We start from the raw sequence: 15232 nt of genomic DNA, 5'->3' as shown, positions 1-15232 counted from the left end.
CCAGGAAATAGTAGCAGGCTGTGTATCAGTAGACATATGCAGAAGATTTCTTGATCTAGAATAGGCACACAACTTATCAAGTTGGCTATGTTTAGAACAGTTGCAGTACTTGGGCCTCCAGAACATTTTCCGTCTGTGAAGCTCCCCCACGTACCAGTTTATCAACCATATCTGATGAACACTTCCTCACCAGTTGGTTTCCCTTCTCTATGTTTTTTTTTTTTACCTTATTTTTCATTTTGGCTGTTTTTAAATCAATGAAATTTGCATATATTTAATTTTTCTTACCACAAGAATGGGTTCTGTTTTTTAATATTTAACCCCTATGTAGAGATGGTTGCAACTGGACACAAAAAAGCAATTTGCTTTCACTCAACAAACCTACAATTGCAGAGCTGCAACTATTGCAAGAAACGTGATGGTTGCATCATCAGAATATGCGCCCTGTGGGTCCCACACATATGTCACATAAATTTACACTCTTATTTATAGACGTGATTTACAAAATATGAATTATTGGCAATAAAAATCTCCAAATACTAGTCTAATTCACCAGAAATGGGTTATTTTATACACCAGAAATTAATATTTTCAGTTTGGGAAAAAAATTACTTAAATATACACACAAAAGTAGGGATGAACAATGTTTCACTCCAAATGCTACTTTTCCGGGTCTTCATAATTTTGTAAAATAAAAATAATAACTCTAAACTTCCGCTGTCCAGCTGGAAAGACTGCAGTCCAGATACTGTACAGAATGTTATCCAGCCTCCACTGCTGCCCAGTGACACATGCAGGATTTGTGTGTGGTTGTGTGGTGGTGGGGGAGGGGGGTAGGTTGTTCCAAATGTTAGATTGTGGGGGGGAGACAAAAAAAAACCTTGAAGCATTACGCAAAAGATATTTTTTTTGGATGATTTGTTTGAGTCTGTCTATAATATACATACAATGTGGCACACCTAAGATCCTGGCACCCTAGGCAGCTGCCTATAGCTGACTGATGGAAGTGCTGAGCATGTCCAAAAGCATAATAAATACAAAGAGAGAACAAGTAACTCGCGCCTTAGCTGCATCCCCGTATTAACTTCCAAGAGCACAACTCCTTGACAAAATACACACAATACATAAATGAAGTAATACAAAGGCGCTGCTTGACACTATATTCTATCCTTAATTTCTTTTGTCCTTAATCAATTCTTCCAGCGGACAATATTCTTCCTTCCAACCAGAGCAACCTCAAAGACCGCAATCTTCCAACTTATATTTCGCACCTTTCAACTGACCTCCTTGAACAGAGTATGTACATCAAAAGGTTTCTTTTCATTCTCCATACACTGCTTATCATAACGCTGGACAACCCCTCGTCCTGGCCCTTGTAATGGACACTCACCTCTTAGAGGTTCCCTATGTGCATGGAAAGGTTTCTTTCACTCCTTCCTCGTTCCAGACAGTAATCGCTCTCTCATCACAATGTGGGTAAAAAGATATTTTTGACGGATATCCAACGATAAATAGATATTTATTCTCAATTACATAGGTATATCCACAAAAACAATTAAAACATAAAACATAAAAAATTACCCAAAATAGGCTTCTGGTTTGCTCCACCGTGCACCCTTGAGTATAAGGCACCACGTTTGCCACTTATTCGGCAAACTTCTATATAATTTAGAGTGCAAATCCTTACCAATGGTGCAAAACTTGTGGAGATATCCAGACAGCCTAGGGTATAAAAATACCAACGCGTTTCAGATTTAATATCCTTCCTCAGGGTGTTTTTGTGGATATACCTATGTAATTGAGAATAAATATCTATTTATCGTTGGATATCCGTCAAAAATATCTTTTTACCCACATTGTGATGAGAGAGCGATTACTGTCTGGAACGAGGAAGGAGTGAAAGAAACCTTTCCATGCACATAGGGAACCTCTAAGAGGTGAGTGTCCATTACAAGGGCCAGGACGAGGGGTTGTCCAGCGTTATGATAAGCAGTGTATGGAGAATGAAAAGAAACCTTTTGATGTACATACTCTGTTCAAGGAGGTCAGTTGAAAGGTGCGAAATATAAGTTGGAAGATTGCGGTCTTTGAGGTTGCTCTGGTTGGAAGGAAGAATATTGTCCGCTGGAAGAATTGATTAAGGACAAAAGAAATTAAGGATAGAATATAGTGTCAAGCAGCGCCTTTGTATTACTTCATTTATGTATTGTATGTCCAAAAGCATAGTATATGCCTGTGCAGTAAAGGAAACATTGGGGGTAATTCCAAGTTGATCGCAGCAGGAAATTTTTTAGCAGTTGGGCAAAACCATGTGCACTGCAGGGGGGGCAGATATAACATGTGCAGAGAGAGTTATAGGCCCTACACACTGGCTGATTTTCTGAAAGATATGAACGATCTCGTTCATAAATGAACGAGAACTCGTTCATATCTTTCAGTGTGGAGACTCCAGCGATGAACGATGCGCGGCCCCGCGCTCGTTCATCGCTGGTCTCCCGTCGGCTGTGCATGCAGGCCAATATGGACGATCTCGTCCATATTTGCCTGCACTTCAATGCAGCCGCGTGACGGGGGGAGTGAAGAAACTTCACTCCCCCCGTCACTGCCCCCCCCCGCCGCCGGGTCGCTCGTCGGCCGTATCGGCCGTCGGGCACCTCGGCGGCGCATCGTAAAATGTGTAGGGCCCCTTAGATTTGGGTGGGTTATTTTGTTTCTGTGCAGGGTAAATACTGGCTGCTTTATTTTTACACTGCAATTTAGATTGCAGATTGAACTCACCACACCCAAATCTCTCTCTCTCTCTCTCTGCACATGTTACATCTGCCCCGCCTGCAGTGCACATGGTTTTGCCCAACTGCTACCAAAATTCCTGCTGCGATCAACTCATAATTACCCCCAGTAATCAGATAATTGCAAGCACTTTGTTTGTATTGGCAACCAACATCATTGTCACCATCAAATGGGGGTGATTCAGATAGATCTGATCACTGCTGGGCATTTTCGCGCAGCAGGCGATCAGGTACTAGCTGCGCATGCGTATGCACCGCAATGTGCACGCACGTCGGACAGCAACAAACGGCAATACCGGTCAGCGACGAGATGGTGCGAAAAATCCAATCGCATGGGCGTTGGCAGGGTGATTGACAGGAGAAAGCCATTTGTGGGTGGTAACTAACCATTTACTGGGAGTGTCAGGAAAAACGCAGGCGTTCCCAAGCGTTTTCAGGGATGTTGTCTGACATCAGCTCCGGCCCTGATCAGCCTGTTCTCATTGAGGAGTAAGTTCTGGGCTACGCAGAGACTGCGCAATGTGGATTTTTGCAGCTCGATGTACACATGCGATTGCACACTTGCACGGCAAAAAACGCAACCCAGCAATCAGGTCTGAATCACCCCCTATATTTCCACCTGCTTTTGACCACTCAAAAATGATATAGTTTTCCCAGATGTCTATGTGTCTTTATGTTGGTCGGCATGTAATCACAACTGCACAGATGCCTCTCCAGGTGCAGTGCCAAAACCATGCAACTCTGCACAAGTGCATACAGTATGTGAGCACCAACTTTTCTGGGGATGTGCAGATCACTAGGCTATCCTAACTGGCTAGTACTCACTCTGTATCAGCGAGTCAGTCAGGGTAGCCAGTCAGAGGTACCTTAAAGTCACCAAGCATACATGCTGTCATGGAATGTAAGGAGAGCTGCTGGATTTAGAGCTATACTGATACCTTACAAAGTTTTCCTAAAACTTTCCCATCGTTTATCCGTGCCTACAGCATGTAGCATTTGTGACGTCAACCGCTACCGGCCTCTCCTAAATTTGTTGACCTTGGACGTTTCTTTTTATTGGACTCTCCACATAAGCAATCTCGTGGCACAATGGGGGTCATTCCGAGTTGATCGCTCGTTAGCAGGTTTTAGCAGCCGTGCAAACGCATAGTCGCCGCCCACAGGGGGAGTGTATTTTCGCTTTGCAGAAGTGCGAACGCCTGTGCAGCCGCGCGGCAGCAAACACTTTTTGTGCAGAACAAGACCAGCCCTGTAGTTACTTATCCTGTGCGATGATTGCTGCGACGAATGACACGGTAATGACGTCACATACCCGCCCAGCAAACGCCCGGCCACGCCTGCGTTTTTCCAAACACACCCAGAAAACAATCAGTTGCCACCCAGAAATGCCCTCTTCCTGTCATTCTCCTTGCGTTCGGCTGTGCGATTGGAATCGTCGCTAGAACCAGTGCAAAACCACAAAGGACTTCGGACCCGTACGACGCGCGTGCGCATTGCGGTCCATACGCATGTGCAGATTACCCATATTCTACACTGATCGCTATGCAGTGAACAACGGCAGCTAGCGATCAACTCGGAATGACCCCCAATGTTTTCTGTTCTGTATATTGATGTGTTTAAGGAATACTCTAACGCTCAGCAGCTTGAGGCCACAGTTTTGTTAGTAAACCCTGCACCAAACTATAGCTAAATACTGAAAGATCAAGGCTGTATACTATATAATGATTGTGCCCTTGGCCACATTTCCGCAAGCCACATAGACACAGGGACAGTAGGCGGCAGGCTGCCTCGCGTTTCCTCATGCTTTTACAAATATGGGGGCAGATGTATTAACCTGGAGAAGGCATAAGGAAGTGATAAACCAGTGATATGTGCAAGGTGATAAAGGCACCAGCCAATCAGATCCTAACTATTAATTTACATATTAGAGCTGATTGGCTGGTGCCTTTATCACCTTGCACATATCACTGGTTTATCACTTCCTTATGCCTTCTCCAGGTTAATACATCTGCCCCATGGTTTCTTATGCAAGTCAGCTAGCATAGAAATCAAGTTTCATTTTAATTGCTGCCAAAATACAGTTATTTGTCTTATGCACACACTGCATGGGACTTGGCCACGGTTGGGGCATTTGAGGCCTGAGGCACAGAAACATTGGCCCAGAGAGTAAAATGTGTTTCATGGCTGTTTATACAAAATGAAACTTTCATGTGTTCAAAAACTAAAGTATAATCGTATTACATATTACAGTGATACAGAGCAGCACACAGCAGCCCAAGGTCCCGCTTGCCACCCACTGGCAACAGGGCCAATCAAAAGCTTGGGTGGGCGCACTGGTTGCCTGGCATTCTCCAAAAGGTGCCAAACGCTGGGTTGGTATTGAATATGAAGTTAGTTAGGTTCCCTTGGCCTTTTACCTTCCTTGGCTACCTCAGAAATGTAGACCCTCTCAATCTTGTCGGTACGCTCAGTTGTACTTCCACTTTTGGTTTGGGGCTCACTCTGTACTAAGTCTGCTTTGTCTACACACCCATCGCCTCAAAAACCTATACGGTTTCACCCCTCTTTTCCCCCTGGTCACACTCCTCACATGGCCTCTACTTAGTCAGAAGCTAGCATTACCCATTTTCATCACATTCGGGGGAGATTTGCTCCACAATCTTTCTCGGAACTCCGGGAGAAGCACTCTCTACCACGGTCCTTCTATCAGTATCTCCATATTCGTCATTTTATTACTTCATCTCTTTCTTCTCCATACTCTCTATGTACTCCTACGGCTATGGAACGTCTTTGTATCTACAGGCCCCTGGACAAGGGCATTATACTGTATCTCAAACTTACCATTCTATCTTAGTCCAGGACGCCCCACTCCTTGAGGCTCATGAACACTGTTGGGAATCGGACTAAGTGACGACATATTGGAGGCAATTTGCCTTAACGTATCTAAATGTTCCATTTGTGTTTCTACTAAAGAGAACTCTTATAAGGTGTACACTCTTTGGTACCTTGTCCCTGAACATTTACATTAAATTTATCCTGATACCTCTAACCTCTGCTGAAGACATTTCGGACAAATCGGTTCCTTTTTTCATGTCTGGTGGACCTGTCCACATAGAGCCTCCTTCTGGTGAATAGTCCAATCTCTTATTTCTTCATTAGTCCCCCTGGATACTCCCCTTACCCCAGCCTCAATGCTACTGTGTGCCCTGTTCTGCCAATTACCCAAACCAGGAGAAAAAAATTGGTCCTACAAATTTCTTGTGCTGCTAGATCATGGAAACAATCACACCCTCCAACCCGCCAACAGCCTCTCGACCGCTTCTCCATAATAACACGGTAGACAAGTTTCATGCAGTCTGGACCCCATAGTATAGAACTCAGGCTGTAACCCCCCCCCCCCGCCCCGACCTTACCTAACTGCTTCCCCTCTATTCCCGCTAGTATTTCCCTCTAATCATCTTCTCTTTTTTGTAATTTTTTGTGGCTTCCTCTTTTCTTTTTCTCTCTCTTCCCCAGCTGCCTCCCCTCTTTACATGTTCCATTTATTTTCTTTTTCTTTTAATTTAGTCTATTAATTTATCTTTTTCACTGTTTGGTTGCTCCCCTACCAATTTTTATTATATTTATTATTTACATGTATATTGTATGTGTGTTTGTGTATGTATGTATGTATGTATGTATGTATAATATGTATGTATGTATGTATGAATGTATGTATGTATAATATAAACATATAGTCATCTTAAAAATGCAAAAAGGAGCATAAAAACATAAGAAAAAAAACACCTAAAAGCATTGAAATAGCATTCGACATAAAAAATAAAAAAGTAAAAGTTAAAAATAGCGTTCAAAAAGAGAAAAAATAAATAAACTTAAAAAAGAGGAATAAAATATCTTAGCTTTTTAGTGAGTGAGGTTATATCAAGGTAGTACCCAACGCGTTTCGTCCTATCTGGACTTCATCAAGGGGTGAACGCTATTTTTAACTTTGACTTTTTTATCTTTTATGTCGAATGCTATTTCAATGCTTTTAGGTGGGTTTTTTCTTTTGTTTTTATGCTCCTTTTTGCATTTTTAAGAGTCCTATATGTTTATATTAGTTTGTATGCTTTTATAATCAGTATTGTTTGAGTGCTTTCCATTGCAATAAATTTGTACATACCTTTATATTACCGCCCTGTTTTTGGTATTGTTTGGAACCATTGGTCGCTTATTACTACCTCATTCTTGGTACTGTATATATAGTTATATAATTGTTATCATTTCTCACCCAATTGTCTTCGAGCCCGATTATTTTTCCTATCAGGTCTCTTAAGAACTACTCACAATATATTATATTGCCACTCATTACACTCCTCCGATTATTGCTGCTCCCTATTTTTTTTTATACCCCGTGCGCCTCATTTTACAAACCACCCCTACCCAAATTCCCTTTATGTTTTTCTTTGTTTTATTGTTACTTTGGTATAATTCTTAACTATTAATAAACTGTTCCATATTACATTTTCAACAATACACTATTTGCGCTTTCATGTAGATTGTTTATAACATGGTTTATAATCTAATCTTTTTTGATGATGGATCTTTTGCTCTCCTCAATAAAATGATACGATGAAAAAAAATGTTTGGGTGGGCATGGTTATTGGGGGATGTTGACAATGGAGGGGGCGTGGCTACTCTGTGTAGAGTACAATGATAAGTGTCATGGGCCATTGGGACAACATCATGAGCACACCCCCTATAGAGGCCACACCAGGGTACTTTACACCTCCACCTTCTCTGCACCCTTACCCATAGGTTAATAACAGCTAATTTAATCTAGCACTACTTTGTAAGGGAATTAAAATGAATAATAAATATCTAGAAAATAAAAAGTGCCTAGAATATTTTTGCTTACAATGGATATGGGCTGAAGAATGTACATGGGCCCTCATTCCGAGTTGTTCGCTCGGTATTTTTCATCGCATCGCAGTGAAAATCCGCTTAGTACGCATGCGCAATGTTCGCACTGCGACTGCGCCAAGTAACTTTACTATGAAGAAAGTATTTTTACTCACGGCTTTTTCTTCGCTCCGGCGATCGTAATGTGATTGACAGGAAATGGGTGTTACTGGGCGGATACACGGCGTTTCAGGGGCGTGTGGCTGAAAACGCTACCGTTTCCGGAAAAAACGCAGGAGTGGCCGGGGAAACGGTGGGAGTGCCTGGGCGAACGCTGGGTGTGTTTGTGACGTCAACCAGGAACGACAAGCACTGAAATGATCGCACAGGCAGAGTAAGTCTGGAGCTACTCTGAAACTGCTAACTCGTTTGTAATCGCAATATTGCGCGTACGTCGGTCGCAATTTTAAGAAGCTAAGATTCACTCCCAGTAGGCGGCGGCTTAGCGTGTGTAACTCTGCTACATTCGCCTTGCGAGCGAACAACTCGGAATGAGGGCCATTATTCCTTATATGTCTCAGCGGGTGTGAGAAAGTCAACTTGTTGGAGTACAGATAATGATACTACTTACTGAAGCGGGAGTATTCCTTGTGTGTGCTTTAGTTTTGCTTTGTGCGTTTTTAGTAGCTTTGTCGCTTTATTGGTTGAATTCGTCTTCTCACCTTTTTCAAAAATAACCGTCTACTGCTATGATTACTACTCTAACACATTATTTGTCCTGCAATTACCTGCTTACAATCAGATATCTTCCAAAATATTGTTCCCTCTTTATTTATTAGATTCATATGCCTTTTTGCAATCCTATAATAAAATTCAGAAACATTGGTAATTTAGAAATGTTATAATACAATGTAAAAAGCTTTAGAGAAAAGTGAGTTTGGCCTGGTAATAACCGTGTGTATATTACATAATCTGTGGATCCGTGTTAAAGCATTTTATGTCATTAATATTATTTTGTAATTTAAGGGTGAAGCTGGACCAACAGGTGCACGTGGTACTGAAGGTCCCCAAGGACCGAGAGGAGAGACCGGTACGCAGGGGTTTGCTGGCTCGCAGGGTCTTCAGGTAAGTCTTTGTCTCTTTGCTATGTCCTGTGACGTAACATTTCAGAATGCATTTCAGATATAAAAAGTAACTGAACACAGATGAATGTATCATCATCATCATCATCATCATCATCTGCTGAGTATTACACGAGATATCAGAACTAAATGAATTATCTGATCTTTGTTGTATATAGTTAGTATAAACCTCCTGATTTGGAAATCTTATCTACATTGACTCAGGTGAAACATCTAAACGAGGATAGGTTTCTAATTCTTACGTGTGTTTGCAGGGTACACCAGGAACGGATGGCAGTGGTGGGGCCAAAGGACCAACCGTAAGTCTTTAACTACGTCTCTTAGAATGTGTTTACCAGCTGATAACTGATAGGAAATGTGTTAAATACTGAAATTCTGATCTGATTCCAGGGTGGGCCCGGTATTGCTGGCTCACCTGGGCTTATAGGACCAGCGGGATCCCCAGGACCTCAAGGAAGCACTGGAACACCTGGTATCCGCGGCTCAGCGGTAAGTCTGTTCTATGTTATTTATTAATCACAGGACTGAACATTGTAGACTCATCACCGTTGCATGAGGTCCATGCCATAGCCTATCCTGTGTAGCTATGAAGTGTCTAATTGAAGACTATGTAGGACACGTACTCCCAGGAGTTGGTAGATATTTGTTAGATTGGTGCTAGGCTTTGGTGAAATTTGAAAAGAGTGTTTTGAATTTGGTGAATTTGAAAAAGAAAATTTGGCAGAGTGTGAGGAAAGACTATGACTAAAGTCTTCTATACAACCTGAAGTGCTGGTGTAGACTTTACATGGATGGCCCTGCAGATATATGTGTGTGTGTCAGCATATGTGTGTGTGTGTCAGCGTCAGTGTGTCAGTGTCTGTCAGCTTCAGTGTGTCAGTGTCTGTGTCAACATCTGTGTCAGCATCTTTGTGTCAATTTTTATGTGTCAGCATCTGTGTGACAGCGTGTCACCATCTGTGTTTCATTTCTGTTTGTCAGTGACTGTGTGTCAGCATCTGTGTGTCAGCGTCACTGTTCTAACTACTGTCTGTGTCAGTGACTGTCAGCTTCAGTGTGTCAGTGTCTGTGTGTCAGCATCTTTGTGTCAATTTTTATTTGTCAGTGTCTGTGTGACAGTGTGTCACCATCTGTGTGTCAGTTTATGTATGTCAGTGTCTGTGTGTCAGCGTCACTGTGCTAGCATCTGTCTTTGTCAGTGTGTCAGCGTCACTGTGCTAACATCTGTCTGTGTCAGTGTGTCAGCATCTGTTTATGTGTCAGCATCAGTGTGTCAGCATCTGTTTGTGTGTCAGCATTGGTGTGTAAGTGTGTTAGCCCCCTTGATACAGTAACTCCCACCCAACCCAGGGACATACACAATCCACCCCGTAGGCCCTATAAGGAGGGATCCCACCCTGTCAACAGACTCCATCCCCATTAAGGCTACTTCCATCCAGATCCCGGCCTGGTTTTCCATCCGAATCCGCCCCTGCATTTACCTGTAGCACATTACATCTATGTGACTTACATTTGTGTATGTGTGGCACTGGGTCAGCGTGACTTATTAGCCCTGTCTTATTGCCACACAGTTTGTCTCTGCAACATTAAGAACTCATATTAAATGTTATCTAATTCCATCTAATTATTGAAATGTTTATATAAAGATTTATTTATTTTTACATTCATTTCTAGGGTGATCCAGGTGTCCCTGGTTTCAAAGGAGAATCAGGTCCCAAAGGAGAACCTGTAAGTAAACGTATCATTTTATTCCTGGAACTGGATAAACCAGTTACTGACACCGACAGTTGTATCATTGAATACTTTATGTATCCCAGTGATTGATTGCGTCTTAGTAACAATAGACTTGTAACCACACAGGGTCCACATGGTCCTCAAGGTGCAATCGGCCCACAAGGAGAAGAAGGTAAAAGAGGACTCCGTGGTGACCCTGGATCCATAGGCCCACCAGGACCAGTTGGGGAAAGGGTATGGAAATTATAATGCATCTAGCACACAGTGTAGCTGATATATATTGGCGTGTATCTTCATTTAAACTTTTTACTTTTTGTAGTAAAAGCATTAAAATTATTCTACTATACAGATATAGCTGGTATTATGGTATTATGGGAGTCAGATCACCCAGAGGAGAGACTCGCCCCGCTGACTCAGGCTTATACAATTGGGTCTTAGATAAACATTTCACTTTTTCCTTTGGAAATGAAATGACAATATATTAACATGGTTTATACAAGTGAATGGCTTCTTCCCAGGCACTAAGTACTTCTTTCTCGCTTGTGTACTGCCCACTTGTCCATGCGTAATGTTTGTCCCTCTTTGCAACTCGGCCATATGATGAAATACTCCTATAGCAATATAATGACTGACCACTCCTACAGCTAGTATAGTGACTGACCACTCGTACAGCTAGTATGGTGAGTAGCCACTCCTACAGCTAGTATGGTGAGTGACCACTCCTACAGCTAGTATGGTGAGTAGCCACTCCTACAGCTAGTATGGTGACTGACCACTCCTACAGCTAGTATGGTGAGTAGCCACTCCTACAGCTAGTATGGTGAGTGACCACTCCTACAGCTAGTATGGTGAGTAGCCACTCCTACAGCTAGTATGGTGACTGACCACTCCTACAGCTAGTATGGTGAGTAGCCACTCCTACAGCTAGTATGGTGAGTGACCACTCCTACAGCTAGTTTGGTGAGTGACCACTCCTACAGCTAGTATGGTGACTGACCACTCCTACAGCTAGTAAGGTGAGTGACCACTCCTACAGCTAGTAAGGTGAGTGACCACGCCTACAGCTAGTATGGTGAGTGACCACTCCTACAGCTAGTAAGGTGAGTGACCACGCCTACAGCTAGTATGGTGAGTGACCACTCCTACAGCTAGTATGGTGACTGACCACTCCTACAGCTAGTATGGTGAGTAGCCACTCCTACAGCTAGTATGGTGAGAGACCACTCCTACAGCTAGTATGGTGAGTAGCCACTCCTACAGCTAGTATGGTGACTGACCACTCCTACAGCTAGTATGGTGACTGACCACTCCTACAGCTAGTAAGGTGAGTGACCACGCCTACAGCTAGTATGGTGAGTGACCACTCCTACAGCTAGTAAGGTGAGTGACCACGCCTACAGCTAGTATGGTGAGTGACCACTCCTACAGCTAGTATGGTGACTGACCACTCCTACAGCTAGTATGGTGAGTGACCACTCCTACAGCTAGTATGGTGACTGACCACTCCTACAGCAAGTATGGTGAGTGACCACTCCTACAGCTAGTATGGTGAGTGACCACTCCTACAGCTAGTATGGTGAGAGACCACTCCTACAGCTAGTATGGTGATTGACCACTCCTACAGCTAGTATGGTGACTGCCACTCCTACAGCTAGTATGGTGACTGACCACTCCTACAGCTAGTATGCTGAGAGACCACGCCTACAGCTAGTATGGTGAGTGACCACTCCTACAGCTAGTAAGGCGAGTGACCACTCCTACAGCTAGTATGGTGACTGACCATTCCTACAGCTAGTATGGTGACTGACCACTCCTACAGCTAGTTCGGTGAGTGACCACTCTTACAGCTAGTATGGTGAGTAACCACTCCTACAGCTAGTATGGTGACTGACCACTCCTACAGCTAGTATGCTGAGAGACCACTCCTACAGCTAGTATGGTGACTGACCACTCCTACAGCTAGTATGGTGACTGACCACTCCTACAGCTAGTATGCTGAGAGACCACTCCTACAGCTAGTATGGTGAGAGACCACTCCTACAGCTAGTATGGTGACTTACCACTCCTACAGCTAGTATGGTGACTGACCACTCCTACAGCTAGTATGGTGACTGACCACTCCTACAGCTAGTATGGTGACTGACCACTCCTACAGCTAGTATGGTGACTGACCACTCCTACAGCTAGTATGGTGACTGACCACTCCTACAGCAAGTATGGTGATTGACCACTCCTACAGCTAGTATGGTGACTGACCACTCCTACAGCTAGTATGGTGACTGACCACTCCTACAGCTAGTATGCTGAGAGACCACTCCTACAGCTAGTATGCTGAGAGACCACTCCTACAGCTAGTATGGTGACTTACCACTCCTACAGCTAGTATGGTGACTGACCACTCCTACAGCTAGTATGGTGACTGACCACTCCTACAGCTAGTATGGTGACTGACCACTCCTACAGCTAGTATGCTGAGAGACCACTCCTACAGCTAGTATGGTGAGTGACCACTCCTACAGCTAGTATGGTGAGTGACCACTCCTACAGCTAGTATGGTGACTGACCACTCCTACAGCTAGTATGGTGACTGACCACTCCTACAGCTAGTATGGTGAGTGACCACTCCTACAGCTAGTATAGTGACTGACCACTCTTACAGCTAGTATGGTGAGTGACCACTCCTACAGCTAGTATGGTGAGTGACCACTCCTACAGCTAGTATAGTGACTGACCACTGCTACAGCTAGTATGGTGAGTGACCACTCCTACAGCTAGTATGGTGACTGACCACTCCTACAGCTAGTATGGTGAGAGACCACTCCTACAGCTAGTATGGTGACTGACCACTCCTACAGCTAGTATGGTGACTGACCACTCCTACAGCTAGTATGGTGAGTGACCACTCCTACAGCTAGTATGGTGACTGACCACTCCTACAGCTAGTATGGTGAGTGACCACTCCTACAGCTAGTATGGTGACTGACCACTCCTACAGCTAGTATGGTGAGCGACCACTCCTACAGCTAGTATAGTGACTGACCACTGCTACAGCTAGTATGGTGAGTGACCACTCCTACAGCTAGTATGGTGACTGACCACTCCTACAGCTAGTATGGTGAGAGACCACTCCTACAGCTAGTATGGTGACTGACCACTCCTACAGCTAGTATGGTGACTGACCACTCCTACAGCTAGTATGGTGAGTGACCACTCCTACAGCTAGTATGGTGACTGACCACTCCTACAGCTAGTATGGTGAGTGACCACTCCTACAGCTAGTATGGTGACTGACCACTCTTACAGCTAGTATGGTGAGTGACCACTCCTACAGCTAGTATAGTGACTGACCACTCTTACAGCTAGTATGGTGAGTGACCACTCCTACAGCTAGTATGGTGAGCGACCACTCCTACAGCTAGTATAGTGACTGACCACTGCTACAGCTAGAATGGTGAGTGACCACTCCTACAGCTAGTATGGTGACTGACCACTCCTACAGCTAGTATGGTGATTGACCACTCCTACAGCTAGTATGGTGACTGACCACTCCTACAGCTAGTATGGTGAGTGACCACTCCTACAGCTAGTATGGTGACTGACCACTCCTACAGCTAGTATGGTGACTGACCACTCTTACAGCTAGTATGGTGAGTGACCACTCCTACAGCTAGTATAGTGACTGACCACTCTTACAGCTAGTATGGTGAGTGACCACTCCTACAGCTAGTATGGTGAGCGACCACTCCTACAGCTAGTATAGTGACTGACCACTGCTACAGCTAGAATGGTGAGTGACCACTCCTACAGCTAGTATGGTGAGCGACCACTCCTACAGCTAGTATAGTGACTGACCACTCCTACAGCTAGTATGGTGACTGACCACTCCTACAGCTAGTATGGTGAGTGACCATTGCTACAGCTAGAATGGTGAGTGACCACTCCTACAGCTAGTATGGTGATTGACCACTCCTACAGCTAGTATGGTGAGTGCTCTGGTTATGACGGCGTGATAAGTATAGTACAAACAATGCGCACAGCACAAATGGCCGCTCAGCACTGATATTACCTTGCGCCATATATTTGGAATATAAATCAAGCAGAGAAAAGTTTTAAAAAAATTACAATTTTTCCTTTAAAATCTACGTGGCATTTTCTGTACACACATGCTCAATAAATTGTGATGATTGAGGCCAGGAGCCACGTGTGACCATGCTCTGAATTTTGTCATCATTTTGCTCTTTTGTCAAATATTCCTGTTATATTGTTTTTAGGGCACCCCTGGTAATCGTGGCTTCCCTGGATCAGACGGGTTACCTGGACCTAAGGTAATGCTGCTGCCACTGACCTGCTATAAATCTGTAGTGTGATCTTGGTGTAATCCCAATTCCATCTGTCAGGAACGCCCATGGACCGACCTCATCTTTACTCTGGAAAATGTTTTCCTAGAATTCAGACTTCCTTAGGCTCCTGGGTCATAGTTTTTATGTGAAACATCTTCATGCTCCATTGGGCGTGGTGGTTTTATCTCTCAGGAAATTGGATCTTTATCCAGATCTACATTTTAAGAAGAAAAAAAAAAGTGCATTGATATATAAACAACAGACAGGAGCAGAGCAGAGAATGCTCCGTGGATGAAGAGTCCCATATGGCAGAGAATTAGTATTATATCTGCAAGACTCCGCTTTC

General features: G+C 43.8%; 1 protein-coding gene across 2 annotated transcripts in view; it reads left to right on the top strand.

Annotated features, from left to right (window-relative positions):
- Positions 1-15232, top strand: part of COL5A2 (collagen type V alpha 2 chain) — a 266184-nt gene that overhangs the window by 191229 nt on the left and 59723 nt on the right. For both annotated transcript variants that reach the window (XM_063932735.1, XM_063932734.1), the window contains exons 19-24: positions 8697-8795; positions 9067-9111; positions 9203-9301; positions 10487-10540; positions 10673-10780; positions 14818-14871. In XM_063932735.1, coding sequence (XP_063788805.1) covers positions 8697-8795; positions 9067-9111; positions 9203-9301; positions 10487-10540; positions 10673-10780; positions 14818-14871 — 459 coding nt within the window. The remainder of the gene's footprint in view (positions 1-8696; positions 8796-9066; positions 9112-9202; positions 9302-10486; positions 10541-10672; positions 10781-14817; positions 14872-15232) is intronic.

The sequence above is a fragment of the Pseudophryne corroboree genome, chromosome 7 (assembly GCF_028390025.1).
Source record: "Pseudophryne corroboree isolate aPseCor3 chromosome 7, aPseCor3.hap2, whole genome shotgun sequence".
In the NCBI taxonomy this organism is placed as follows: Eukaryota; Metazoa; Chordata; class Amphibia; order Anura; family Myobatrachidae; genus Pseudophryne; species Pseudophryne corroboree.
This window is presented reverse-complemented; position numbering and strand designations above follow the sequence as displayed.